The sequence below is a fragment of the Pleuronectes platessa genome, chromosome 16, assembly GCF_947347685.1.
Source record: "Pleuronectes platessa chromosome 16, fPlePla1.1, whole genome shotgun sequence".
Taxonomy (NCBI): Eukaryota; Metazoa; Chordata; class Actinopteri; order Pleuronectiformes; family Pleuronectidae; genus Pleuronectes; species Pleuronectes platessa.
Genome location: NC_070641.1, coordinates 22,539,513 through 22,566,415, shown reverse-complemented (window position 1 = coordinate 22,566,415; position 26,903 = coordinate 22,539,513). Strand labels below are relative to the sequence as shown.

Here is a 26,903-nt window from a genome sequence, read left to right as displayed (position 1 = left end):
ACTTCCCCATGTACTCCTAATGTGTGTGCACGTGTGTGTGTGTGTGTGTGTGTGTGAGGAAGAAACTGGGTCATGTTTGCCTTGCTCATGTGTGGGTGATGAGCACCACTGGGAGGCTTTCAACCTGCATCTCTAATTCTAGTTGTTCTCCCCCCAGTATATTTCCATTCAGTTTGCAGTCACCCCATACGAGGATTCACTTTTCAGTTTCTCACTTCCAGCTCACACCTCCCTCTCTCTCTCACTCTCTCTCTCTCTCTCTCTCTTCTCTCTCTCTCGCTCTAATCTCACCTTCCCGCCCTATACGCAAATATTTGATTTTGCCATTTTTCGTCACTATAGTGGAGATACACTACACAAGTTCTCTCTTCATCTCTCTTCTCCAACCACCACAGCCAGTACAGCCCAGTGCACCCCCCCCCCCCCCCCACCACACCTCTATTGATCTTTTCTGACCATCTTGTAAGAAACCGGCCTCGGGCTTCCCCCCTGAAATCTGCACTGTGGATGTGGAAAGTAAAAACATGTCAGCTTGTGTCTACATGGTAACATACAGCTCTGAATACTGACAGCAGTGTGTGTGTGTGTGTGTGAGTGTGTGTGTGTGTGCGCGCAGTCAACCTCCATTGATTTCCTGCAGCACAGGGAATCCATTAAAGGTCCTTCTGCTTGTTTTTTTATTAGTTTTACTCTGTCTTTCCCTTTACTAAGAGGAAACACACACACACACACACACACACACACACACACACACACACACACACACACTCACACACTCACACACTCATTGTACTTCTACTGCAGACACTCATTGTTGAACCTCCTACCCTACTTTTTGTGCACGCCAAGAAGTTAGAATATTCTCACTCCTTGCATATGTACACACAAGTAAACACAAGTACACACACACTGAGGGATATCAGAGTTGTGTGTGTGTTACACTGAGATTATTGCAGCCTCAGAGAAACAGGTTCACAGCTAAAGAACAATGTCAGGATGTAATTGATCCAATTAAGAAAGAGTGAAATGGAACGATAGCAGTTAGTGGACCTGCATGTGAAATGCCCCCCCCCCCCCCCCCCCCCCATTGGCATTTGAGATCAATATCCATAAAGATCTATTATAGATCTGATTGATCAGGGCGTCCTGCGACTTGTTAACATAATGAAAAGAGGCCGATGAGACGAGGCAACGTTTTCTGACCCTGTCGTAATATTTTAGATTTGATCCACTGAGTTTCCAGTTCTCATGGGGTTCACCAGTATGAGCGGACTGGGTTTCAAACAGCCTCGTCTCATTGGCTGGGATCTAGTGTCTCCTGGTGGGAAGGGAGCTCCGTGTTTATCGGCTCGTCTCAGCAGCGGAAAAGAAACAGAGATGAATTCATGATTCTGTTAAAAAACATATTTTCTTCAACATTGTGAGATACATTTTTTTTTACCATTTTCCCAAACTAATCCCTGGAAATCGATAGAAAAACCCGGCACCATTAGGGAGCTGCTGTAAATGAGCACTGTGAGGTGTGAGCTCTCCTGATTGACATTCTATTCAGGTTTGTGTAATTGTGAAACCCCTGGACGATCATTCATCACTTCAATCAGCGGAGACATCATTCATATCCAAATGTGTTATTTAATAAGCGCTCGAGGTGTTATCGTCTTCACGTCTCTACACCGCCAGTGAGTGTGTGTGTGTGTGTGTGTGTGTGTGTGTGTGGTGGAGGTGGTAGTGTCCCGCTTGGGGGGGGGAGGGGGGGACCAACCAGTGTCTTCATCTGACCGTGGACACAATGGTGTTTCTGTTTATTCTCTCCTCTCTGTTTTTTATTAGCATTTATTCAAGCCCCTGACGTCGCCTCGGAAAACCAGAGCCTTTGAAAACAACAACAACAACAACCGGCTGCAGTGTGAGAGTTCAAACAGAATAAGTGTGAATATAAAAAGGTTGTTTAGCCTGACGGTGAGGATGTGGTACAGTAACACAACTGGAGTGACTCACACCGGGGCTGTGACGCCTGTAAAGTACCTCACACACAATTAAGCTGTTTTTTCCTGCGTTTACGTTTATTTTGTGCAAACACAGTCGATTCCCTCACTGCTCTAATCTTTCTCCTTTCTTCTCGGCTTGTTGCCGCTAATCTCCCCAACTTCCCCGCTCTCTCGTCGTGTTCCGCCCGCTCTCCCCCCTCGCCTCTTATCTGGGCCGAGGGGAAGCAGACAGGGATGAATGACGGAGGAAATTGAATCCTCTTTATCGCGGTGGTGATCCCACAGCAAGCCACTCGTTTGCTCGCTTCGCCTGCACACATAGATTTGCACCCTCACATAATAATCTCTCTTTTCTCTCTCTCTCTCTCTCTCTCCCTCTCTCTCTCTCTCTCTCTCTCTCTCTCTCTCTCTCTCTCTCTCTCTCTCTCTGCAGTTGTCGTGCAAGCAACAGGAAAAGCCTGATCCTGACCACCACCTCTCCCACGCTGCCTCGCCCTCACTCCCCGCTGCCCCTCCCTGGACACCTCGGTACGTACAGTCACGCATCACGCAGCTGTGAGCTTCTTCAGAAAAGTTTAATAAGTTTTAATAAGTGGGGTTGTCCGTCCGTCTGTGTGTGACATTGTGAACACGATAACTCAAGAACATCTTCAGGGAATATCTTCAAATTGAGTACAAATCTTCACTTGGACTTAAAGATGAACTGATTAGATTTTGGTGGTTTGAAGATCATCTCATGTTCTTGTGAAGGTGATGTTTGAGGAACATGCTTTGGAAATTGTGTTACATGTGACACAATCACTTGTGGATGACCTGAAGTCAAAGGTTGCTCTGACCTCAAAAAACTGTATCTTTGCCTTTTGACCCTAATATCTTATGAGTGCCCTGAGAGGATCCTTCCAAACATGACAGACGTATTGAATTCAACTTAATTAATTGATTAGAGTGTGGTAGTCAAAGGTCAAAGGTCAAGGTCACGGTGGCCCCTTGAACATCATGTCTTAAGTCGGCCTTTAGGGGATTTCTTCAAGTTTTGGCCAGTTCTCACTTGGACTCACGGATGAACTGATTCGATTTATTCAAAGGTCAAAGGTCAGGTTTTGTTTTAAGTTAACACGACTTGACTAAGGTGCTCGTTGCTCGTATTGATTCATCTTTGAAATGTCTGTCAATCAAATCTCAGTCCATCAATCAAAACACCGACATTAACGTCCACAGAACAGGACAAAGGCTACAGAACATTCATCAGTCTTAAAATCAATGTCAGGTCGTTATGGTCTGGAAAAACCATCTAAATCAATTTCACACAATTTCCCCCCCCTCAGACCTGATAACTGTGAAAAAGTCCCATTGTCGAATTGAACTCAGAATCAGATGAGAGTGTTTTCATTAAATAACAAAGCTTGATTTTGTGTTGTCACATGTTCCTGTCCAGTGTTTGTGTGTCTCTCATTGTGTTTCTCTGGTGGCCCTCACAGGAAGCAGCCCCCTGGACAGCCCACGGAACTTCTCTCCCAGCAACCCGGCTCACTTCTCGTTCGCCTCCTCCAGAAGGTCGCTGCCTTTTAATCACCACATGTACTGAGTGTGTTTACTCTGATCTCAAGTTCTGTTTATATCAGAGAGCAGCCACATCCACACTTGTACGTTTTCATTTAGAAACACATAGAACTCTTTGTTGGTCCAGTTTCAGTTTGAAACCTCAGGGGCTGCGAGGGATTTGGAAACAGGAGATGCTCACGACCTCGTGCTGATTGGGTCTGTGTGATCGATCAGGCTCCTTTCACCTTCAGGAAGAAAGACACCGACATTATCTTCAGCTTCCAGTGCAGAACACAACACAGAGAATCAATTACAAGCGTTTCAAACCCTGTTGTTCAGTTTAATTCTGCATTTAACTTTTTAAAAATGGCTGCCTTGCTCTTTCTGCAACTAACAAAACAACAAAAATGCTTCCTGTTGACACCCACACGTGCCACACAGTGTACCTTGTGCACGTTTGTGAGGAGAGCATTGTGTGTGTGTGTGTGTTTCTAGCTGATGCTGCACTGTAATCATGATATTGTGTTCATGGCAGAGTCTGATTGTCGCATTGGGCTTTTAAATGATGTAACGTTTGTGTTTCCTCTGCAGAGCGGACGGACGCCGATGGTCTTTGGCTTCTCTGCCGTCTTCTGGATATGGCACCAACACTCCCAGCTCAACGGTAAATCACCCCCCTCTTTACATCAGCAGTTTCCCAACAGTGAAAATATCCAATGAAAGAAATATCTGCAGCAGAGTGAAGTTATTCTCACGGTGCCGACCCTCGGTTTCACCCTAGCATCATTCGTCAGCAGCCTTCCCATCAGATTTAAGTTCTCACACTACACTTCACACTTTAACTGCAGCAGGTTGTCACTTCCTATTGTTTCCTGGATGGAGGAGTAGAGGGATGGAGGGATAGAGGGATGGAGGGTGGAGGGAGGGAGGAGGGGGAAGTGACGAGTGCCAGGACAGTGGGATGAGAGGGTCATTAGAGAGGAGAAGCTGGAATTAGATGAATCACATTCTGCTCCAGTGTAATTTAACACATCCTTAATTTAGCACGAGCCTATGATTAGAGGCAAAGAGATGTTTTATTGAAAGATTATTCTGAACAGAAAAGTTTCCTGCTCACGAACTCACTGCACAACTCAAAGAAATAACGTCAAACAAAACGCTGAGCGACACCTTGTGGGTAATAAATGTTGTGGGCTACAGAATCTCTTTAAACTTCATCTACTCAGCATCCGGGTGAATTGTGACACGATAAAGAAAGTGCTCCTCTCAGCTGAACTCCTTCAGTTGGCTCTGGAGACACTGAGGTGCTGGAGAGAGAAGAAGGAGGAGAACGATGGAGGAGGTTCGTCTGAGTCTCAGATTCACGGATCTGAGGCTGAACCGAAACCAGTTCATTAACGTCTCGGCTCCTCCAGGACCAGCAGCTGTAACGGTGGTGAAACTGGAGTAATTGAGCTTTCAGAGCATGAAGAGCTGAACTTATTATCAGCTTGATGAAGATTAATTAGGATAATGTGCCGGAGTTTTGCTTCATTAACTTTCTGGCACTTTCTCTTTTTTCTCCTTCCAACTCCTCCACCCACTCTCTGATATTCCTCCCTCACTCGTCTGCCAACTCATTCCTTCCTCTCCCCCGTCGCCCTAATCCTCTCCACACCCTCGTCTGCTTCCTGTTCCTCCTCCGCCCTCCCCCTCATCCCCCTCTTCCTCCTCTGTGGCTGCAGTCCTCCAGCTCGTCCCAGGAGCGGCTGCACCAGCTGCCCTCCCAGCCCACCATGGACGAGCTGCACTTCTTATCAAAGCACTTCGGCAGCACCGAGAGCATCACGGACGACGACGGGGGCCGCTGCTCCCCCCACATGCGGCTGCGCTCTCGAAGTCTCAGGTCAGCAGCAGCAGCCGAACCCACGAGATTAAACACTGTTCTCTGTTCTAAAGGACACTCTGGGAGCAGATTTACGGGGGTGACCCCTGGTTGATGTGTTTTTTTGCTGTTATACAACCTCTTGTTTTATTTTATCCTGTTGTGAGCTACAGAGAATGAGCTTTTTTAAACAGAGAGAAAGCAAAATGTACAAGTAAACTTAATTTAGCTAAGATAAATTGTTTAACCTTTAGAGAGAACCGTTAAAGAAAGTTAAGATATTAAAATGCATACAATCAACCCTAAAACTGTACTAAACAAAATAGAATAAGATATCATCTTCATCTATAACTCTACTTCTATAGAGATTCATTAATGTTGGTTACATAGACTGTAGGTAAAGTCTATAGAAGCCAAAACATATGAGGCTGGCTCCAGTAGAGGCCCCACCTCCTCCATGTTAATGTTTGGGACATAGACCAAACTATTAAAAAGTCAGAGAACACGTGAAATACATTTTACTAAACATGTTTTGGTTTGTTCTTATCACACGACAGTTTTCCATCATGTTCTGTTTTTCCCTGCAGCCCCGGACGCTCGTCCTCCTGCTACGACAACGAGATAGTCATGATGAACCATGTGTACAAAGAGCGCTTTCCAAAGGTGACACACACACACACACATTATTGAACATGATGTTTATCATACAACAAATCCTTAAGCCTCCAAAGCATAAACCTGATCATTCAATCCTTCCTATCTGCGACTAATCCCATTAATTCAGAGCTAAAATATTAGAAATCAAAAGAAAGGGGGATTGAATGTGTTCAGATTGAATGTGTGTGAATGTTTAATATCATTCATCCAAACCCAGTTAGAAAGGAGCCATGGAGGCTGTTAAACCTCCACAAACTAGATTATGTGACACATTCCCAGGCCCCAGACATGTTTCACCGTGACAGGGAGAACATCACGTTTCTCCACAATGCTCCTGAAAGCTGCCACGGCTGAGCGGAGGAATAAAAAAAACGACTTTCACTCCTTTGCCTCATTCTTCTCCCCGTGGCTGTCTCGTGGGCTGAGGGAGGTTTAAGAGGAGTTCACTCGAGGTAGAAGCTCCTTCGGTTTGTCCTCACACAAGTCAGATAGAAAATGAAAGACGCTGTGAATTAGCAGCGTCACCCTGTCTGGGCCTCAGATTAAATTACTTCCTGAAGTTTTAAGTCACGTATCTCCGGCTCATCTAAAGAAATTCAATCCTGTCTTCTAGATGTGATCTCTGTCATTTCCTCTTCTAAAATATCCTCTCTCTCCTCTCCCCCCCCCCCCCCCCCCTCTGTCCTCCTCCACCAGGCCACGGCTCAGATGGAGGGGAGGCTGGCCGAGTTCATCCACGCTTTCTCCCCCGAGAGCGTCCTGCCGCTGGCTGACGGGGTCCTCAGCTTCATCCACCACCAGATAGCAGAGCTGTCCAGAGACTGCCTGACCAAAGCACGCGAGGGCCTCATCACCTCCGTGTACTTCTTTGAGCTGCAGCAGAATCTGGAGAAGCTCCTGAATGACGTGAGTGTAGAAGATGTAACTTCAGCACGAGTTCAAGTCCGGCCGATATCAGACTTCAACACCTGACCTTTGACTTTCTTAGCTCAGTATGTTAAAGGGAAACTGAATACTGTATTATGATATTATATGATATGATGTACCTTCATCGATACAGGTCATTTGAAATTGACACAGCAGCACAAGGGGGAAAATAAAGTAAGGAATAAGAATAGAAACAGATTCTAGAGTAAATTTGATAACATTTTAAAACTGTCTACAACATAAATGGAAGTACTTCATACAATAAAATCAGAAACACTATATAGAATAAAAATATAAATACTATACTGTATCTACACAGATAAAAGAAGTGCAGTATGTGCAGCAGTGTTTCTTGCACTGTGGATATTTCGGAGCTGTGGCGTCGTGCCTTCTGATTGGCTGACGGAGCCCTCGAGCGCTGAATGTGCTCTGGAGTCGACTCAGCTCAGCGGAGAGGCGATGAGAGCGATGATGGCTTTTAGTTCCCCCATCATCCTCTTCTCCGTCACTGTCCACTAACCCCCCCCCCCCCCCCCCTCTCCACAGTCTGTGTGTGTGTGGATGTGAGCTGCAGCTGTGGAGGTTTCTCTCAAGTCTTAAATCCCGATGCCTCTACTGAGAGATGAGATTGGAGCTAATTGAGCTCATGATTTAGGGGAATTGATATCAGGCATCGGGGATTTTCATCAGCAGCTCGATTAAATCACAGTGATCAGTGGGATCGAGTCTTTCATGATCAGAAACTCTCTCTTCACAGCTTTGAACCCTTTGAACACAGTGAAATGTTATCGCATATTCATGTACTTTATTATACTTATCTCTCTCTCACTCTCTCTCTCTCTCTCTCTCTCTCTCTCTCTCTCACTCCCTCTCTCTCTCTCTCTCTCTCAGGCCTTTGAGCGTTCAGAGAGCACCGAGGTCGCCTTCGTCACAGAGCTGGTGAAGAAGCTCCTCATCATCATCTCGAGACCGGCCCGACTCCTGGAGTGTCTGGTAAGAAAACACACCAATCATCCTACCTGGTTTATCTTCCATTAAGATTTGACAGTCAATGTTTTGATATTAATGAAACAGAATTTGCTTTATTACTGTTCACGAGTGAGGTTTATATATAAGTTTGAAGTCGGATATTCTAGACGTCTCAATCTTCAGACCCAGGTTCGCAACTTTTCAAAATAAAAGATCTGTAATTTTACCTGGAGTAAAGCATCACAGCATCAAAACAAATGTTGTGCTTTTAAGTTGTAGAACAATCTGGAGATAAACCGTCCACTTACACACAAACACACATCTCCCAGTTGATGTTCCTCTTGCACCTCAAAACAAATCCATTGTTCTTGATACAAACTTGAGCACGGTCACTTCTTTATGAGCCTTTAAGCACCGCGTTGTATTACACAGCCGGAGCAGAAAGTCCCAACAAGCAAACACTGATCTATACGAGTGGATCCAGGTTTGTTTGGGTGGCGAACATATTTTGCATTTAGATTAAAATTGGCCGTGCCACACTAATACCAGGCGGCGGCCCCCTGATGCTCGGCTGCCATCCAGCCTGACTCTCTCACACTGCAGCCGGGGTGTCACTTAAAGCTGGAGGATGCCAACGTGTGTGTTTGTGTTTGTGTGTAACCCAGTGCGACTGTGTTTCATAACCCGCTGTCAATCTTGTGTCCTCCGGGATGAGTCATGCCACCCTGACGTGGGCTTTGATTAGAGATGACAGCTGAGACGGAGACGTGGAGAATCGATTCAGCGACTCACTCCCTCCCTCGTTCTCTGCATATCGCTGCGTTTGGATTATGTTCGGGATCCATTGCATGATTCTGGCGTCGTTAGTGATTCAGCTTGTCTCGGCAGCGTGGAGATGCATTAGAGACACGATGACTGACGTGTTGAAACAGACGTTAGAGCAGCAGAGGGCTCTGAATGAGAGGCTTCAGCTCTGATTGGATTAAGTTAAGTGGGTGTCGTTAAGCATCTTATGAGGAGCTGAAGAAGCTTGTTCACTTCCACGTCCTCCTCCTCCTTCACCCGTGTTGAATCAGGAGGAAGAGGAGGAGGATAAAGTGTAACTGTGGAATAGACTATAGCCTGAGTTTCTGGTACTTTCCAATTCCTTCTGGACCCCAAGATGTTCACTTCCTGTCCCCATCTGTGGTACTTCCTGCTTCCATCAATATGCCTGACTCCTTATAATCCAGGGCCCCATCTTATAAGCAAGTTATTAAAATACGTCTCAGGAGGGAACATGAGTGCGAGGTGTAAACACACAGACTAAATAATAAAGTAAACAAGTAATTTCAAGTTAAAAATGTGATTTTGCTGTTGAGTGAATAGTTCAGGGCGCAGGGAGACTGGGAAATTAAATAAAACTAAGTGAGAGAGGTGATTATTGTGGAAACCAGTGGAAACTATGAATCACAGACCATGAAGTGAAGCTTTACACGGAGGATTTCACCGGTGACTTTACTGAACAGCACAAACTGCAGTGACGCTGAATCCTGGAGCCGCTCCAGAGGCAGTGGATCATGACTCGGCTCCTGGAGGCCGACACGGAGCCTTTTGAATCAATCAGCCCCCCCCCCCCATTCTAAGTCAATGTTAATCATCGGTTCAAGTCTTGATGCTCTGGTTTCCAGGAGTTCAACCCGGAGGAGTTCTACCACCTGCTGGAGGCGGCGGAGGACCACGCCAAGGAGGGTCACCTGATGAAGACGGACATTCCTCGATACATCATCTGCCAGCTGGGACTGACCAGGGACCCCATCGAGGGTGAGGGGGACTCAGAGGTTTATAAAGTGTTAGGATGTTAATTGAACTGTCTTTAACTCGATCTGTCATGTGTCTGTCTCCAGAGATGGTAAACCTCGATAGCTACGACAGCGAGGGACCAGCAACGCCCGAGACAGACGACTCGACGGAGGTGAGACTGGTTGTTCCTCCGAGTTATCACGTCTTTAAAGCTCCTTCCTTTTCCACATTCATCCATTAACTTCCTGCCTCCTGCAGAATGAGAGCATCAGCTCCAGTCGGCCCGGCTCTGCTTCATCTGCTAATGACTTGGCTTCAAGCTTTATCCACTTTATTCAGCTCGTTTATGCTGAGGTACAAAAAGAGAACAGGATATCCCCTCTAACGTTAGGTGTTCATCCAACTGGGCTGGAATTAAGAAGTGAGGCAGCTTCATAGTTATAACATCTGCAACGGAGGTTATACATATTCAACCCTGTACATTTATTTTGTTTGTTTAACATTGATGGGTCTGTGTTGTAGTCACCATTTCATTTGGTGCAGCTTGAAATGAAACAGATTGTGTTGACGCCTGTTAAGAGACGATCGTAATAATTAAGATGTTTGATCCTCAGGGAAAGATCAGAGCAGTGAAACCTCCAGAAGAGGCCGACTTCCAGAGCATCAAGCTGATCAGTAACGGAGCGTACGGGTGAGTCCTCTTCTCTCTGCGCACGAGGACGCCATCAATGATTAACTCAAACATGAGATCTGTTAAAGTTAAACATGCACGTGCCTCTGTGTGTGTGTGTGTGTGTGTGTGTCAGTGCTGTGTACCTGGTGCGTCACCTGGAGACCCGGCAGCGCTTCGCCATGAAGAAGATCAACAAGCAGAACCTGATCCTGAGGAACCAGATCCAGCAGGCCTTCGTGGAGAGGGACATCCTCACCTTCGCAGAGAATCCCTTCGTGGTCTCCATGTTCTGCTCGTTCGAAACCCGCCGACACCTCTGCATGGTGATGGAGTACGTGGAAGGTGAGTGTGTGTGTGTGTGTGGGGGGGCAGGTTGTTCTGGACATCTTCATCCGTGTCTTCTACGTGTATGGCTCCTTTAGTAGGAGTCTGGAAGGATAAACTCTGGAGACATTTGCCTTCTCCCCTCTGGATAATATCTGGAGATTATCTGGAGTTCAGTGCAGGTCTGAAAGCAGCTATAGTCAGATCAAGAACTTTGAATATTACAGAGAAACCCAACAGTCAAGTTATTCAAGGACATCTTTTTGTGTCAGATGTCCTTGAACAGAACTGCCGTCACATCGAGCTCGGCCGTGCACGTCCCCTTTCGTCCTAAATGGAAATGAGAATGTTCTAGAACAAGAGGAACCCAGGAGACGTTCATGTTAATCGCTGATGACTAATGGAATCCCTGGTTGTGCTGTCAGGAGGAGACTGTGCCACTCTGCTGAAGAACATCGGAGCTCTGCCCGTGGAGATGGCGCGGATGTACTTTGCAGAAACCGTCCTGGCGCTGGAGTACCTGCACAACTATGGCATCGTGCACCGTGACCTCAAGCCTGACAAGTAAGAAGATGGGAGTTCAAGGAGTTTTAGTTTGAAACTTTTAACTCTTTACACTGGATTCACTGTATATAAAGCTCGTGTAGCTCAGTGTGTACGTTTGTGTCCCCAGCCTCTTGATCACCTCCATGGGACACATCAAGCTGACGGACTTCGGCCTGTCCAAGATGGGGCTGATGAGTCTCACCACCAACTTGTATGAAGGACACATAGAGAAGGATACCCGGGAGTTCCTGGATAAACAGGTATCACGGAGACTGAGCATGAAAATAATAGGATTTGATAAGGAACTGTGAGGTTTTCATAGTTAACAGTAGCTTTACTCAAATAATAAAGAATGCTGCAAGTTCCCACAGGTCTGTGGTTGGGGAACAATCTATTTCGCCTTCAAAATAAGAGCACGATGTGATTTATAGATTATTTCTACTTTGTGATGATAAATAAAGTGTAAGTTTGTTTATGGTTTTAACATTTTAACTCTTTTTTAAGCAAAAAAATTATCACACTCCATGAATGTACTAAACTTTTTAACTAAACAAATTTTAATAATGTCTCATCTCACAGATTTTAACCTCAGATTTCAGTATCGTTACTGATAATGAATTTACTGCTATTTAAACTGTGACTAACTCAAAGTGCATTATTTCTAAACATGGAATAAACAAGTGGGAACACCTAAGTGGAGTCAGAACCAAACTTTACTTACAGACCATTTATTGAGGTCATTAGAATCTACCTTCACTTTTGATAAAACTAAGTATTGTGTCATTTAAATTATTAAAATAACCTCATATATACTGTAGATTGCGTCTTTTTGGCAGAATTCCAGTGATGCACCAAGCAGAGAACTCCCGTGTCATCGTGTGCCAGTCGTATCTGAGGCATGAATCGTTAACAGTTGGCAGAACAAAGCACCGGGCCTTCCACTCTTATTATAATCATTTCCCTTGTAGCTTCGTCTTGTTTCCTCGGGCCTTTCATTCGCTGGTCCTGCTTTGAATCTCAGCCTCATTGTTTCTTGTGGTTTTTTTGCATCATGATGCTCCAGGAGTCTATTTGCATTCAGTGCACGTGCACATTAAAAAACGCTCACCGGGGGCTTTCATCTTCTCCGGGCATCTGTGACGTTGATCCACTTGGCTCGGTCTGAAGAGCACATGCTTCCTACACGCGTGTTCCTCTCACTCACTGTCTCCTGCTCAGCGCCTATTTTAAACTCATCAGTTCATTACTCTAATTATAGGTTTAGAATAATCTAGAGTGATTTCATTAACATCAGAATTTGAAATTGAATTATCTGTGGAGTTTGTATGTTCTCCCCTAGTCTGCACAGGTTTTCTCCAGGTTCTGAACTGGGTCGTATGTAATTCACATAAAATCTAAATATCTCTAACCCCAATCTGTATTTGTTCAGGTGTGTGGAACCCCCGAGTACATCGCCCCTGAGGTTATTCTTCGTCAGGGCTATGGGAAGCCGGTGGACTGGTGGGCTATGGGCATCATCCTGTACGAGTTCCTGGTGGGCATGGTGCCGTTCTTTGGAGACACCACAGAGGAGCTGTTTGGACAAGTCATCACAGGTGAGAGACGTCCCAGCTGCACCAGTATGTTCAGCTGGAATCCATTCAACACTAGATAAACCACACTGCAGTTCTAATTTACTTCTTCTGCTTCCTGTCTTGTAGACGACATAGTTTGGCCTGAGGGGGACGAGGCTCTCCCTCTCGACGCCCAGCACCTGATCTCCTCGCTCCTGCTGACGAATCCACTGGTTCGACTGGGAACTGGTGAGTCACTTGCTGTTTCCTGCAGTCAGTAAACTCCCACACTCCTTCATCAATATTACGTGTTATGCATTCAATCTGTTTATTTATCTAAATCTGGAATGCAGTTTAACTCTGACTTCTGACTCGTGGGTATTTCGGTCCTGGCTGTCAGTACCTTCACTTTCTCTCAGGCTGCAGAACTCACCCGTCTGCCTTTGTCTCTCCTCCTCTTCATCCCCCCCCCCCCCCCCCCCCCCCCCCCCCCTCACCGCAGGAGGCACGTTTGAAGTGAAGCAGCACTCGTTCTTCACCGAGGTGGACTGGAACAGCCTGCTGAGACAGAAGGCCGAGTTCATCCCTCACCTGGAGTCCGAGGAAGACACCAGTTATTTTGACAGTAAGTTCATCCCAGAAATAAAGTACATATATTTAAGTTACTGGTTTGAAGTAGATTGTTCAGGTATCTAGACTTTATTTATACTTTAACACACATATCTGAACCTCCTACTCCTCTCCTTTGATTTGCACAGTTTCAGTCGGTAGAAATAACCTTTAGGGGAACTTTTTACTTTCTTACTTTGAGTACAATCCCCACCCTGTACTTTTATACCTTTACTTGTGTAAAAAGGGTGAATCAGTACTTTTATTTGAGTCATTTGGAACACAAGTATATGTGGACTTTCTCCACCTCTGCAGAACACACATCCTTTTAGGTTCTCTCCCGTGTTACCATGAAAACCACAGTAGCTGCAGAAGGGTCATTATGTGCATTTTTAGACTCGAGCACCAGCAGGGGGCCCATCGGAGTTTGCAGCTTTTCAGCCCAAGCTCTCAAACCCAGTGATTCACGTCTATGGGCCAGAGTTAGTATCCAGTGTGTGTTCGGGGTGAGATCATCAGAGAGAAAGATAACGACCCTGTTCTCTCTCTCTACCTTCCCTCCTCAGCTCGCTCTGAGCGCTACCACCACGTCCAGTCCTACGACGAGGACGACACCAACGACGATGAGCCCGTGGAGATCCACCGCTTCTCCTCCTGCTCCCCCCGCTTCAGCAAGGTCAGACCCCAGTCCTCTCATGTCTTCATAGTGATGTTTGAGTTATTCTAAAGAAGAATAAAGTGTGACTGACTGGTTGTGTGGGCGTGCAGGTGTACAGCAGCATGGAGCATCTTTCCCAGCTGGAGCACAAACCTCATGGAGTGACTCTACGGGAGCACAAGGTCCCCAGGGAGGAGCGGATGGCCAAGAGAGAAAGTCTGGGCAGCGTCACGCTCCGGGACAAGAGCTGGAGGACTGGATCACCTGAGATGTGAGAGCAGGCTGCAGCCCAATCCTCTTTTTAAAGGATGTGCACACTTGGTTCTAATCTTTTTGTTTGGTCTTGTTCCTCCAGGAAGCGTTTGTCCTGCTCTGAATCGTCCTTCACGGAGAGCGACTCCAGTCCCCCGTCCGGGACTCGGAGACGTTTCTCCGCCCTCATGGATGCTCACCGCTTGCCCTCCCCTCTGGAGCTGGACTCAGAGCTGCTGGCCTCCTGCAGGCAGTCCGCAGTGAAGGCGAGGGGGACTTCCCTGGAAGGAGCCATGGGGACCATCTCCTCTCAAGGCGATCTGAGAGCCCTCCTGAAAGACGGCAACGGGCTCACCTCTGGAGGTAGGAGGGGACTCGAACATCTGATCTCTGGCCCCAAACTAAAACGTTCTTGAGACCTGCTGATGCATCGATGTCTCTTCCAGGCGGAGCTGCTGTTCTGGGGCTTCCGGACGCACCGGGGCCCCGGGGGGCCGCCACTGACCTGGTGCTGCGGAGAGTTCGCCACCACCAGCTCTCGGCCGAGGGAGACAAACGTAACTCACTGCCAGGAACCAAAGTGATCAAGTCTGCCTCTGCCACGGCTCTGTCTGTCATCATTCCTGCAGGTGAAGGAGGAAGTTGTAACTGTGAAACTGTAAAAAAACTTTTTAACACACTGTCTTCTAACTTAACTCCGCCCCTCCGCCCACAGTGGAGCAGCACGTTGCGTCCCCTCTGGCGAGCCCCATGTCTCCTCGCTCCCTCTCGTCCAACCCCTCGTCCCGGGACTCCTCTCCCAGCAGAGACTACTCTCCGATGGTCAACGTCCAACATTCTCCCATCACCATCCATCGCTCGGGGAAGAAGTACGGCTTCACGCTCCGAGCCATCCGGGTGTACATGGGAGACAGTGACGTCTACAGCGTGCATCACATGGTCTGGGTGAGGGAGCCGAGTTATACTACTCACAGTTCTTTATAACTACTACCACTACTATTACTTATATACATAACAATGTTTTATATACATATTTATATTTTTATATAATCATCAATGGAGCTGAAAAGGCTTTGGATCAAATTGTAAATATATCAAACGTGTGAAGGAGTGAAAACAAAGTATTTACCAGATATAAAATTCAATTTTCAGTCAAGATGTTTACAGAAAGACACATTCGACCAAATATAGATTTGATCTATTAATCAGAATCTGAAAAACTTTATTGATACCAGGGGGAATTGGGTTTTATTATAGTCGCTCCAGCAATATACAGAGACAATAACAAAACATAGAAATATAAAATATATGTAAGATTTAAGACTAGTAAACATATATGTGCATTATAGTATAATATAATCTAACAAATAAACAGAAGCTGAATAAGATAATAGAGTAAATACAATAAATATGTGTGTGTGTGTGACACTCAGATAATCGAATATGTTTCATTAATCATTTCTTCTGATCCCAGCACGTGGAGGACGGAGGTCCGGCCCAGGATTCTGGACTCCGAGCTGGGGACCTGATCACTCATGTGAACGGGGAGTCGGTCCACGGTCTGGTTCACACCGAGGTGGTGGAGCTCATCCTCAAGGTGAGGCCGACTCATCTGTTCATGAATCTGTTTATATTTGACTTTTTAATTGTTCAGATCAATAACACACATGAGTATTTTTCCTCAGAGTGGAAATAAAGTGACGGTTACCACTACTCCCTTTGAGAACACCTCGATCAAAGTGGGTCCCGCCCGCAAGACCAGCTACAAATCCAAGATGGCGCGGCGCAGCAAGCGGACCGGGGCCAAGGAGGGACCGGAGTGAGTTCCCTCAAAGCAGATCATCACACTTCCTGCTTCCTGTGAGTTTCTCCTCCTCCTCATCTCCTCTGTTTGTCCGTGTGTTTCAGGAAGAAGCGCAACTCGCTGTTCAGGAAAATCACCAAACAGTCCAACCTGCTCCACACCAGCCGGAGCCTGTCCTCCCTGAACCGCTCGCTGTCCTCCGGGGACAGTCTCCCGGGCTCGCCCACCCACAGCCTCTCCGCCCGCTCGCCCACGCAGACCTACCGCTCCACCCTGGAGTCCTCTCACCCGGGTTAGTATGAAGCCACACCCGCACTAATACGTCTTAGTTTGAAAATGTTTTAGAGGATTGAAGAGGTTTGAAGATTATTCTCTCTGCTCCCCTCAGCCAACTCCTCCCAGAGCAGCTCCCCAGCCACCAGCACGCCCAACTCCCCGGCAGCCTCCCACCACATGAGGCCCAGCTCCCTGCACGGCCTGAGTCCCAAGCTCCACCGGCAGTACCGCTCCGCTCGGTGCAAATCCGCCGGCAACATCCCTCTGTCCCCTCTGGCTCACACCCCCTCCCCCACCACCTCCTCCCCTCCGCCCCTCAGCGGCCACACGGTGGGGAGCTCCAACACCACGCAGACGTTCCCCGTCAAGCTGCACTCCTCGCCTCCCGTCGCCCGCCCTCGTCCCAAGAGCGCCGAGCCGCCCAGGTCCCCTCTGCTGCAGCGGGTGCAGTCGTCGGAGAAGCTCGGGGCTCAGATTCAGCCTTCCTCCTCCTCGTCTTCATCGTCGCCCTCTCCTCTGACCGGCGGGGTGTCGTTACGCAAGCACAGCCTGGAGGTGACGCACGGGGACTACAGGAGAGAGTCTTTCCACTGTGAGCATAGTCTTCAGAGTCTGTTGGAGATGGAGGGGGAGAACGGACCTGCTCCACCTTCCCCTTCATCATCCTCCTCCCCTTCTCCTCCCATGGGAGGGGAGATCGGGTGCCTGAAGCCGGGGAGGAGGCTGGGGAGACAGGAGTCGCCGCTCAGCCGGGACACACTGTTCACAGCCAGAGATAAAGACACTCAAACCACAGCATCTGAGACCATCACTAGAGCTGAGTCCAAACCCAATGTTGTGGACACGAGTAAGACTCTGTCGGCTGCTAAGGTTCTGAAGAGTAACGTCAGTGCAGCAGCTGCGGAGACCAAGTCCCGTCCAGCACCGGTTCCATCCGCTGCAGAGACCAAACCGGGCCCTGGGGACAAACCTCCACATACAAGTGCTTCAGCTTCGATGGGACCAGTGACCAAGAGTAAACTCAGCGAGAAGGTCTCCACTCCGGGAACATTAAAGAGTTTACAACAGCTTGTGAGCAAACAGCAGCAGACAGACGCTGGAGCTGGAACCAAAGCTCAGGAGAAGACTGAGGAGAAAGTGAAAGCTGAAAAACTTCCCGTGCAGAGATCCTCGTCTACAGATCAGTCGAAGACACGCAAGGGCTCCGAGACGGGAGAGAGAGGAGGCGTCTGCGATAAAGCAACTGAGACGACGAAGGTCAAAGGTCCTGCACCCCCCATTCCCACTTCAGCTCCAACCCGCCCTCCAGCTCATGTGCCGGCTGCTGCCAGATCCAAAGCAGAGAAGCTATCGAGCCGTTACTGTGGCGCAAAGGAGGAGAGGGCTCACCTGGAGGTCCTGGAGGAGAACCCCATGTCGCCCTGCTCTAACGCAGCCTCGCCCTGCTCCAGCAAGTCTCGCCCCATGTCTCCGGGGGACAGAGCCAGCTTCGTCACCCAGCTGACGAGCGTGGCCAAGACAGTGCTCGGGCCCATAAAGGGGGCGTCGCTGGAGGGAGCCAAGGTCCGAGACGCCTCCAAGCCGCCGGGCGAGGAGAAGCGGGGAACCACGGCAGGAAGAGCCGAGGCCGTGAGCGGGGGGGGGGCGCCGCGGGGCTCAGGCGGGATCCTCCGCCGGCGCCGGCCCGGTCCAGTCCGATCGAGGAGCCGGTCGGAGCTCCAAGCACCACTCGTGATAAGGGTCAGAAAGAGTCAGACTCTCCCATGTAATGCCTTTTACTGTAGCATCAAACTGACATATCATGAAGCAACGTGACCTGGAATGAAGGGGGAGACACAACCGCCTGAAGAAGTAACACACGAGGTGTCACATGTAGACACACAGAGACGCAGCTGTAGGAAGTTGTGTGCACGTGGTATCAGAATGTCGGCCTGTGTGTGTGTGTGCACCTGTATGTCCTTTCCCATGTCTTGTATATAGGTTTAAAAAAAAAAAAAAAAAAGTGTAATGTCCTAACGCATGTCTTACATATATGTGGAAAAACGAAAAAAAGCATATTTAAAAAAAGAAGGTGAAAGATATAAAGCAGACCTGGAGGTAGAGAACACTGTGAACAACATTTCAAAACAAGCAGGATCCTGTTAGAAAACGGGCATTACTCATATCCCAGATCAGCTCCAGTGCCATCAGTTAGTTTATTCTGTGTTTCCTTAGAGTTCAAAAGGGACGAGGTGGATCTTGTATCACGAGGGTGAGCGACTCAACAGACAAACTGGAACATGAGATGGAACCTGAGGGGGGGGGGGGAAAGAGGTCGATTAGATGAACTTGCACAGGGACGCTATGCAATCTGCTTATCACGCCAGTTTCCTTTGGTGTCCCCCAATTACTCAGTTTACATTGTGTGTCCGTCAGCAGCAGGAGGAGGAGGAGAGACGTGAGGGTCGCAATAAGTCGAGCATTTTGTTTAAAAAGTTGTGTTGTTCGTAGGCTGATTACACAAATACCTGAGTCCGATCAACGTATGTGAGAGAAATGCTCGTTCATCCACTCTTTTTCTATTTATGCAGTTTATTGTTACGTGTGAAGCAAAGTGCCAGTGTGTTTTTATTTATTAGAGATCATGTGATTTGTTGGGTTTTTTATTTAAACGTGTAATAATATGCAATCCATGCGTGCCCAGCTCCACAGAGACGAGCACCGGGCCAGGGGCAGATTTTTTGTGGAGAGCGTCTTCTCTTGTGTCACAAAAAAACAAAAATCCTCCTGACGTGTTTTTTGGACTGAGGAGTCAGAGCTGGCGGAGACTGCCACCTTGTGGGCGTTAACAGAAGGCCCTGAGGAACAACAACAGATCGGGTCACGTGTAACGAGACGTCTCATATCTCTGCCTGTGGATCTTTGCATTTCATACATCATGAGTCTGGTGCATCGTCCTCCTGTCAACAAACACATCCTGCAGTCTTTACTTTACCAGTTATGACTTAATGGTTAAAACAGACACCACCCAGTGTTCTGGACATTCAACACCAGTCATTTATTTGTGTGTGATGTGACAAACTTGCACTTTATTTTTGTGTCGGATACTTTAATTAACCTTGTGTTACATGTTTCTTTTATATTTTTTCTATTTATTCTATTTATTAAACCAATTTTTTATTTATTCAAATGTTTTTACGTGTCATGGCGTAGGGGAATTTCTGTTCTACGACTGGAATTAGTTATTTATGAACATAAATCTACCAAATCTGTGTGGCTGCCCCATCCTGTGCAGTTTGGACTCTGTCATTCCATAAATCTGACATTGTGATATTGCTGTCATGTCCGTCTTTGTTTCCGAGTGTTTGACTTTTTTACAGCTGCAACTCTCTCCCTGACTCGTGTTGGTCATTCCGTCGCTACAGATTTATTCGCCACTGTTGTGAAAAGCCGATGCAAAAAAGCCTAAAGTGCAGAAATGTAATAAAATGCAGTGAAACCCCAAAAAACCTTTGTCTGACTGTTTTTAAAGGTATTAAAAAAAACTGTAGAAATGTAAAATCATGCAAAAGAGACGAATCAGAAACTAGAGCAGAAATCTGTAGAACACTTTCCACCAAGGCCCAACAGGCCACTTAGATTTAATCAAGTTGCACCAAATGACACAACCTCGTATCGTAGATTAGTTCCCTAAATATTCATAGATTAGTTCCCTTAATATTCCAGTTTTTTCCCTCAAGGTCCACATCCTAAGAAACTGACAGATCTGGATCCACGTCAAAACCTTTCACTTTCATTTGGATCCTCTTCTAGAAAATACAAGATGTCTCACAAACAGCCATGGCAAAATAAAAGGTATTCACTCTGTTAAATTTGAATTACCAAATTAATATATATATATATTCCGATGTCTGAGAGAGCTAAAAAAACATCATCGATTATATGAGCAGCATCTGTTTGCATTCTATTTCTGTATTTGCATGTGTTTGCATGATTTGCAGTGCGTTAAGCTCTCACCGTAATACATATATATATATATATTCATAATTTAAAAATACTAAATGTTTACATGTTGTGGAGAAGCAGCAGATCTGATCAGTGAGTACTTCCTGTTTTCATGTGAAGCATGATTACGTCAGAGCAGGGAGGTCCCTGCTGCTCCTCTGGCTTCAATAATCAATAATCACCAAGAGGAATAAAATTATTATTATTATCATCATGCAGGAGAACCTCAGCGCTCCATCCCATTGGTCCTCCGTCGACCAACCGGAGCGGCCCCTGCATCACCTGACGCGCATAAACAGGAAGTGCGCGCGCGGTGGTTGTCAGTTGTCTGCGGATGTTTGAAAGTGACGGAAATTACATCAAGTTGTGCGGCGAGGCTCGTTCGGGGGGTCGGTCTACGTCCTGGAACAGCATGACGGAGCCCCAATGGAGGTAAGAGCAGGAGGTCACCGGTCTGTGATGGAGATGAGGTGTTAGTGTGAAGCTCCTCGGTCCGGCTGCAGGAGGACGAGCTCTGTGGCTGGAGGTTAAAAACAAGACGAGTGGAGTTAATCTGCAAATGTCCCATGACTGGGATTTAATAAATAGTAAAAGAGTAAAATACAAAACTTAAACTATACACATTCTAAGATGCAATGTGACTTTAACCGTATGAAGTGTGTGTGAATAGTTGTTGTACCATAATGTGCAGAGGGTTGTTGGTCCTGAGATTAGTTAAATATAATAATTATATCTTAATTAATAGATCACAAAGTGCAGGAAAACAAAAGGCTAAAATACAAATGTTTTGTGGATAAAATACACATTAAACTGTTTTCACTGTTATCACTTTAAAGAATCATTTTCTTTTGTGTTCAGTTAAATCAGAGACTGTCCCCTCTTCTTCCTGTCACACTATCATATGGCTGTAATTACCAGTGGTGGAAAGTAACTGTACATTACTGTAAGAACTGAAGCATGAGTTATTGATTATGATTATTTCCATTGAGTTACACCTGCTGAGGAGGGTATCTTTTTGGTTTATTTGTTTGTCAGCAGGATTACACAGAAAATCATGGTAATAATAATAATAATAGAGATAAAAGACCAAGAAAACCAAAAACGAATATTCTCCAACATCCCACAAGAAAAGGAAATATTTAACAAATCTACATAGAAGAGCTTTTGTTTTTGTTTCTGACATATATCTCATGACCCCTCAGATTCATCTTGTGACCCTTGTGGAGCCGTGGATGCTGAGGTTTGGAGATACGCTGCTAAACTCCTGAACTGTACAAACCAGTTCCACCTCCACCGGCCACAACAGGAAGAGGCTGCGGTCTCACAGATGACGATTGATGATCTGAGACAAAAATAGAATTTCTCTCATAAGGGGAACTTTCTGCAGATTAAACCCAATCGCTCTTGATGCGTAAATGATATTCAAGTAAGTGCTCTTTTTGTCAAGTCGCAAAAAAAGTTTTTCTCAAGAATAGAGTTGTTAAAATTCAACATTAAAAGCGACTTTAGCAAACATTAAAAAAAAAATTAGGGAACTAGGAAAATGCCTGTTTGAATGAATGCATTTTAATTTTTGTTCTGAAGGCGTCCACAGAGAGAGCAGATCTTATGGCTTCAAATGTGTGATGACCTTTTGTTTTTAATGGTGTGTGAGGGATGACTAGTACTTCCTGGTCAGTCGACCTTAGTGACATTTATGATATATATATATATATATATATATATATACTGTAAAAGTCCTTTAACCTGTCAGTGTAACATCTAAGAAGTGTTTTAGAGAATCCTTGGAAACCAGCATCTCTCCCCTCTAAACTGACTTATCTGAAATTCCTTGAGTCACATGGTGCAGTCATGTGGTTCGAGCCTCTTCTTACTTTCATGGAGAATAATTGACTCCGCTGTGCTTAACATTAACCCATCGCTTCCGGGTTCAGACCTCGTTAGTCTCAAGAAAAAACATCACAGCCGCGTCATCTGTGTCTGCTGCTCTATTGTGTTTGTTTAGGTTCCCCCTGGAGATACAGAGCATGTCTCCCCTCCTCTAGTCGTGGTCATCTCTACTTGTTATGAATCCCAGCATGGCCACGGCCCGCTGCGAGCGACTGCCCTCTGCAGACCACGAAATGGACGACTGGCTCTTCCTCTCCTCGGAGTCTGCCGGGCCTGAGGTCCTGGAAGTGAGCCGGGACGTCCAGGAGGCCGCGGACAGAAGCAAACTCAGGTCCAAGTTGGTCTCGGCTTGGAACAGTGTCAAATATGGTCAGTTGTTATGCTTCAGTTGTCAGTTGTAGTGTCTGCTCTGGTGCCAAAGTTCACTTGGACTTGAACTCATTTGATTTTTGGTGATTAAATGATATCAAGGACCCGATATCTCCAGAACGCCTTGAGGACAGATCCTCAAGTTTGGTACAAACACTCACATAACAACAGTTCATGTGCTTATATGACAAAATACACATCATAACTTTTATTATAATCCCTTAAAAACTTCTCTACGTATATTGTAGGACAGATATCTATCTATGTAAATGATGCTTTCAACCATGTGGCATGAAACAGTTTTATGTTACCGTGTAATAAGCGCAGATCCGTTTGTCCTGTGAGATTAAACTGTTTCCTTATTTCCCTTTAATGTCTCAGGCTGGACCCTGAAGAAGAAATCAAAATTCAGCAGGAGCTCTCCTGTGATCTTGCTTGGAAAATCCTACGAGCTGAAGGATCAAGGTGAGGCCTTGAGCGTCGGGACCTTATACCCAAATCTAGAATGATCTCGTTCTTGTGAAAATCATGGGGCAACTTTAACATTCAAGCTTTGTACCCATGTCAGGGGAGAGAGAGCTTTTCCGTAGCTCCTTCGTGTCCCTCCTGTGGTTGACGTACCGACGTGGGTTCCCTCCGCTGGCCGGCTCGTCTCTGACCACCGACAGCGGCTGGGGTTGTGTTCTACGCACGGGGCAGATGCTGTTGGCACACGGCCTCCTCCTGCACCTCATGCCACCAGGTGAAAACAAACACGATTTTAAATGATCAAAAAGCTGCACAGAACATTTTGTTCCATCCAGCCCGAGACGTCAGATTGTGAGTTTTTCTTTCAGCCTGGAAAACAAGGGAGTTGTTTACTGTAGCATCAAACTAAATAATCTGTAATAAACCCTTTCTTGTTTCATTCTAGACTGGACGTGGTCTGTGACCCACCATGCGGTCAAAGACGACATGGACCTTGAGAGCCGCTCTGTCCACAGAGGACAGAGTTTCCAGGAAGGGCCGCATAAAAGGTGTCGAAAGCTGAGCTTGGGTTCCCTCCTGGACAGACCCATGGAGGCCACGCACAGGAGGGCCGTGTCGTGGTTTGCAGACCTCCCCACTGCCCCCTTTGGAATCCACCAGCTGGTGGAGTTGGGCAAAAGCTCCGGGAAGAAAGCCGGGGACTGGTACGGTCCTTCCATCGCGGCGCACATCCTCCAGTGAGACCTGAAGAGAGAACACAGAAGCACAAATACCGGGAACCTGCAGGTTTTCATCGAGATGTAACTGTGGACATTTTTTTGTTTCAGGAAAGCTGTGGCAGCATCTGTAGTCCTTCCCAATCTGGTTGTGTACGTTGCACAGGATTGCACCGGTGAGTCGGTTCTTTCATCACCGTCTCTGCTGTCTGCACTGAAGGCAAAATGTAGAGTTTATATGTGTGTGTGTGTCTGTCGTTCTGTGTGTGTGTGTCCAGTTTACGTGGCGGATGTGAAGAAGTTGTGTGAGCGCCCCCCCCCTCAGTCCTGGAAGTCCGTCATCATCCTGGTTCCCGTGCGACTCGGAGGACAAGATCTCAACCCCGCCTACATCACCTGTGTTAAAGTATTCAAAATACATTTTTATTCATTCACTACAACGTGCATCCTTTTGACTTTCCAGTAAAAGTAGAGCAGCTTCAAAGTGATTTACTCTCAGATTCCTCTTTGGAGTGTTTTAAATACAGGTTCCTTCTCCCTGGTAGCTGTGTGTTAGCTCTGTTCTGCGCTGCTTCATGAAAACAGAGGAATCCTCGCTCTAATGCAAAGCACAAGCAAACATCACTGTGTTGCAATGAACAAAGAACAACAAAGCATTGTGTGTCTTCGTAGAAACTCTTGACACTTCAATGCTGCATCGGAATCATCGGGGGGAAACCAAAACACTCTTTGTTCTTCGTCGGCTTCCAAGGTACGAGCAGGGCAGCGTGCAGGATCACTACTGTGCAGTTAGTGTTTGATATCAGGCTTTACACTTTGTGTTTCCCTTCCTCTGGCCCTGCGGTGCTGAAGATGACAATCTGCTGTACCTGGACCCTCACTACTGTCAGCCCACCGTGGATATAACAAAGGAGAACTTTCCCCTGGAGGTAAAAGGAAGTGAAGTTTCCATTCTTCTTTTTGCTTTCTGTGTGGTTCCTCCTGTGTCTGCTCGGACATGTATACCAGTGGTTTCCAGAATCCTCTTCTTCAGATGGATTCCCACAGCGTTACACCACCAGTCTGGGTTCTAAATGTGTTAGAGCTGGCTCATTGTGTTCAATATAAGAAACACTTCACAATCTATTGCTCTTTTAAGAGATGAGCACAGTAATATATACATAAAAACTTGGACTCTGGACTTCAGTGTATTTCTGAAAGCAGCTTGCGTCTACCAGTACATGGGGTACAAGCTGGTTGGGAAATACTGATACTTTCTAAAAGTATAAATGTTAATGATGAAATCAACATGGGAACTTGGATATATAGAGATATTGTCTGTTAGATTATTTTCTGATCAGTATAATTGTTTTACTTTCTCTCTCTCTGCACCTCCTTCAGTCTTTTCACTGCAAATATCCCAGGAAGATGTCCGTCTCACGCATGGACCCCAGCTGCACCATCGGGTTTTATGCTAAATGTCAAAAGGACTTTGAATCACTGTGCACTATCGTTACTGAGGTACGTGACCAGGAACCTTACTCTGCTGTGTAGGGATTTTGAATCAAATGATAACATCTGCATCTCATTCGGTGGAATTCTTGTAGTTTTTAGACGGTGATGCTCATTAACCAAATGTCATAACATGTAGGTGTTGATGTGGATTCTACCTCTTTGTCCATCAGGCTCTCTCCACATCTACAGAGACGTACCCCATGTTCATCTTTGCAGAGGGACACGGTCAAGAGCATGAGCGAAGCAACACACCCACAAACAACATCACCTACATCCAGAGGAAGGATGAGCTGAGAAGAGTCGACACCAGCAACAGCATGGACGAGTTCGTTCTGTTATGAACAGGAGAAAATAAAACTAGCTCCAGGGGGCGGTCGATGATCAGTGATCTCACATGGATGTGAAGTTTAGACTGTGGCCACTGCTGAGCATGAGAAGGATGTCCGGCTCATTAATATTAATATTTATTGTTTTAAGATGATCATTTTATTAGTGTTTCTTCATAAATGCACCAAGTCTTCTTCTTCTACTTAATCTATTGAAATGAATTTACCAGAGACAAACGTAAAGAACGTGTTGAGCTACACAGCCTCCTACTGTCTCAGGTCATGTGACAGGATGGGCTGCCGTTGAATAGAGTAGAAAGTTGGACACTTGTTAACATGTGACTCACACATGAATATATAGATTATGACTTCACTGGATAATAAGTCAAAATGCTGTGTAAGAATAAAGTAACCAAAGGTTTTCTCATGAGCTGGATTATTTTTTTGTGGTATTTTATCCAAATAAACACTTTATAAAGTACGAAGGAACCCGTGCAAAACTCATTATCTCCCTCTGTACTGTATATATGTATTATCTGTATTCATATTTTTGTTATATTTCCTTGTATTTGTATTGCATGTTTATTACTTTAACTGCAGTAAACCATCCAATCCTATTTTATAGCCGATATTCCCAAATCACAATTTGTCTCATAGGTCTGAACAAAGTGTGACATCCTTTGTTCTTTACCCTCAACTAGAGTAAAAACTCCCAAATAAAAAACTTAAAGCCTCAAAATAAGAGTTCTACAACATTGATTTGAAGAAACTATCTTTATGGAAAAGTGTGTAAAGTATTTATACATAAGAAAATGTCTGAAGAAGAAGGGAGCAGCCCTTCCAAATTAATTCACCTATTGACAGTAATATGTGAATATGAATGTGTGTCTGTCCTCTGCTGCAAAATAACAAATTAAAGGATTATATATTATGATTTGATAAAGGATGATCTTATTATTAATAATACAAATAATATGTATTGGGGGAAGAGGGTGACCAGGGACTGTTGTGTGACGTCATAGTTAAGCTCTTTCCTTCTGGTTGTTAAAAGCAGATGTAACAATAAACAATAATAATAATGATTGAACTATGAACTCAGGTTTAAATCCTTTAACTGTGCAATACTCGTGTCTGTGTGTACAATCTACTCCACTGTATATATATATATATACATATACTCTGTTAATAATGGGAAAAAACGGGACCAGGAGCGGTTTATATATAAAGATGAT

At 45.8% G+C, this 26,903-nt stretch overlaps 2 protein-coding genes across 2 annotated transcripts; both read left to right on the top strand.

Annotated features, from left to right (window-relative positions):
• Positions 1 to 1,965: 1,965 nt before the first annotated feature.
• Positions 1,966 to 19,912, top strand: LOC128459134 (microtubule-associated serine/threonine-protein kinase 1-like). Its single transcript, XM_053444237.1, is given in 27 exon segments — positions 1,966 to 1,970; positions 2,422 to 2,516; positions 3,467 to 3,542; positions 4,122 to 4,194; positions 5,255 to 5,415; positions 5,982 to 6,057; positions 6,748 to 6,957; positions 7,870 to 7,971; positions 9,618 to 9,750; positions 9,834 to 9,901; positions 10,344 to 10,420; positions 10,536 to 10,744; positions 11,152 to 11,290; positions 11,400 to 11,532; positions 12,702 to 12,867; positions 12,973 to 13,074; positions 13,328 to 13,450; positions 14,001 to 14,110; positions 14,203 to 14,363; positions 14,448 to 14,713; positions 14,755 to 14,973; positions 15,060 to 15,289; positions 15,819 to 15,941; positions 16,030 to 16,163; positions 16,253 to 16,440; positions 16,537 to 18,059; positions 18,061 to 19,912. Coding segments are annotated over 27 exon segments (5,001 nt in total). The 3' UTR covers positions 18,160 to 19,912.
• Positions 19,913 to 20,696: 784 nt separating this feature from the next.
• On the top strand, positions 20,697 to 26,152 carry LOC128458734 (cysteine protease atg4da). The gene is made up of 12 exons (XM_053443694.1): positions 20,697 to 20,840; positions 21,611 to 21,834; positions 22,414 to 22,667; positions 23,049 to 23,132; positions 23,236 to 23,409; positions 23,581 to 23,872; positions 23,963 to 24,027; positions 24,130 to 24,257; positions 24,524 to 24,602; positions 24,704 to 24,780; positions 25,232 to 25,351; positions 25,516 to 26,152. Exons 3-12 carry the CDS (start codon positions 22,475 to 22,477, stop codon positions 25,684 to 25,686), a joined length of 1,383 nt encoding a protein of 460 aa, XP_053299669.1. The 5' UTR covers positions 20,697 to 20,840; positions 21,611 to 21,834; positions 22,414 to 22,474; the 3' UTR covers positions 25,687 to 26,152.
• The last annotated feature ends 751 nt before the right edge of the window (positions 26,153 to 26,903 follow it).

Excerpts from the sequence above, each read along its gene's own strand:
- LOC128458734 (XM_053443694.1), top strand. The coding sequence starts at position 22,475 with ATGAATCCCAGCATGGCCACGGCCCGCTGCGAGCGACTGCCCTCTGCA. Across the intron at positions 24,603-24,703 it reads GTTCTTCGTCGGCTTCCAAG|ATGACAATCTGCTGTACCTG; the intron begins GTACGAGCAGGG and ends GCGGTGCTGAAG. Across the intron at positions 25,352-25,515 it reads TGTGCACTATCGTTACTGAG|GCTCTCTCCACATCTACAGA; the intron begins GTACGTGACCAG and ends TTTGTCCATCAG.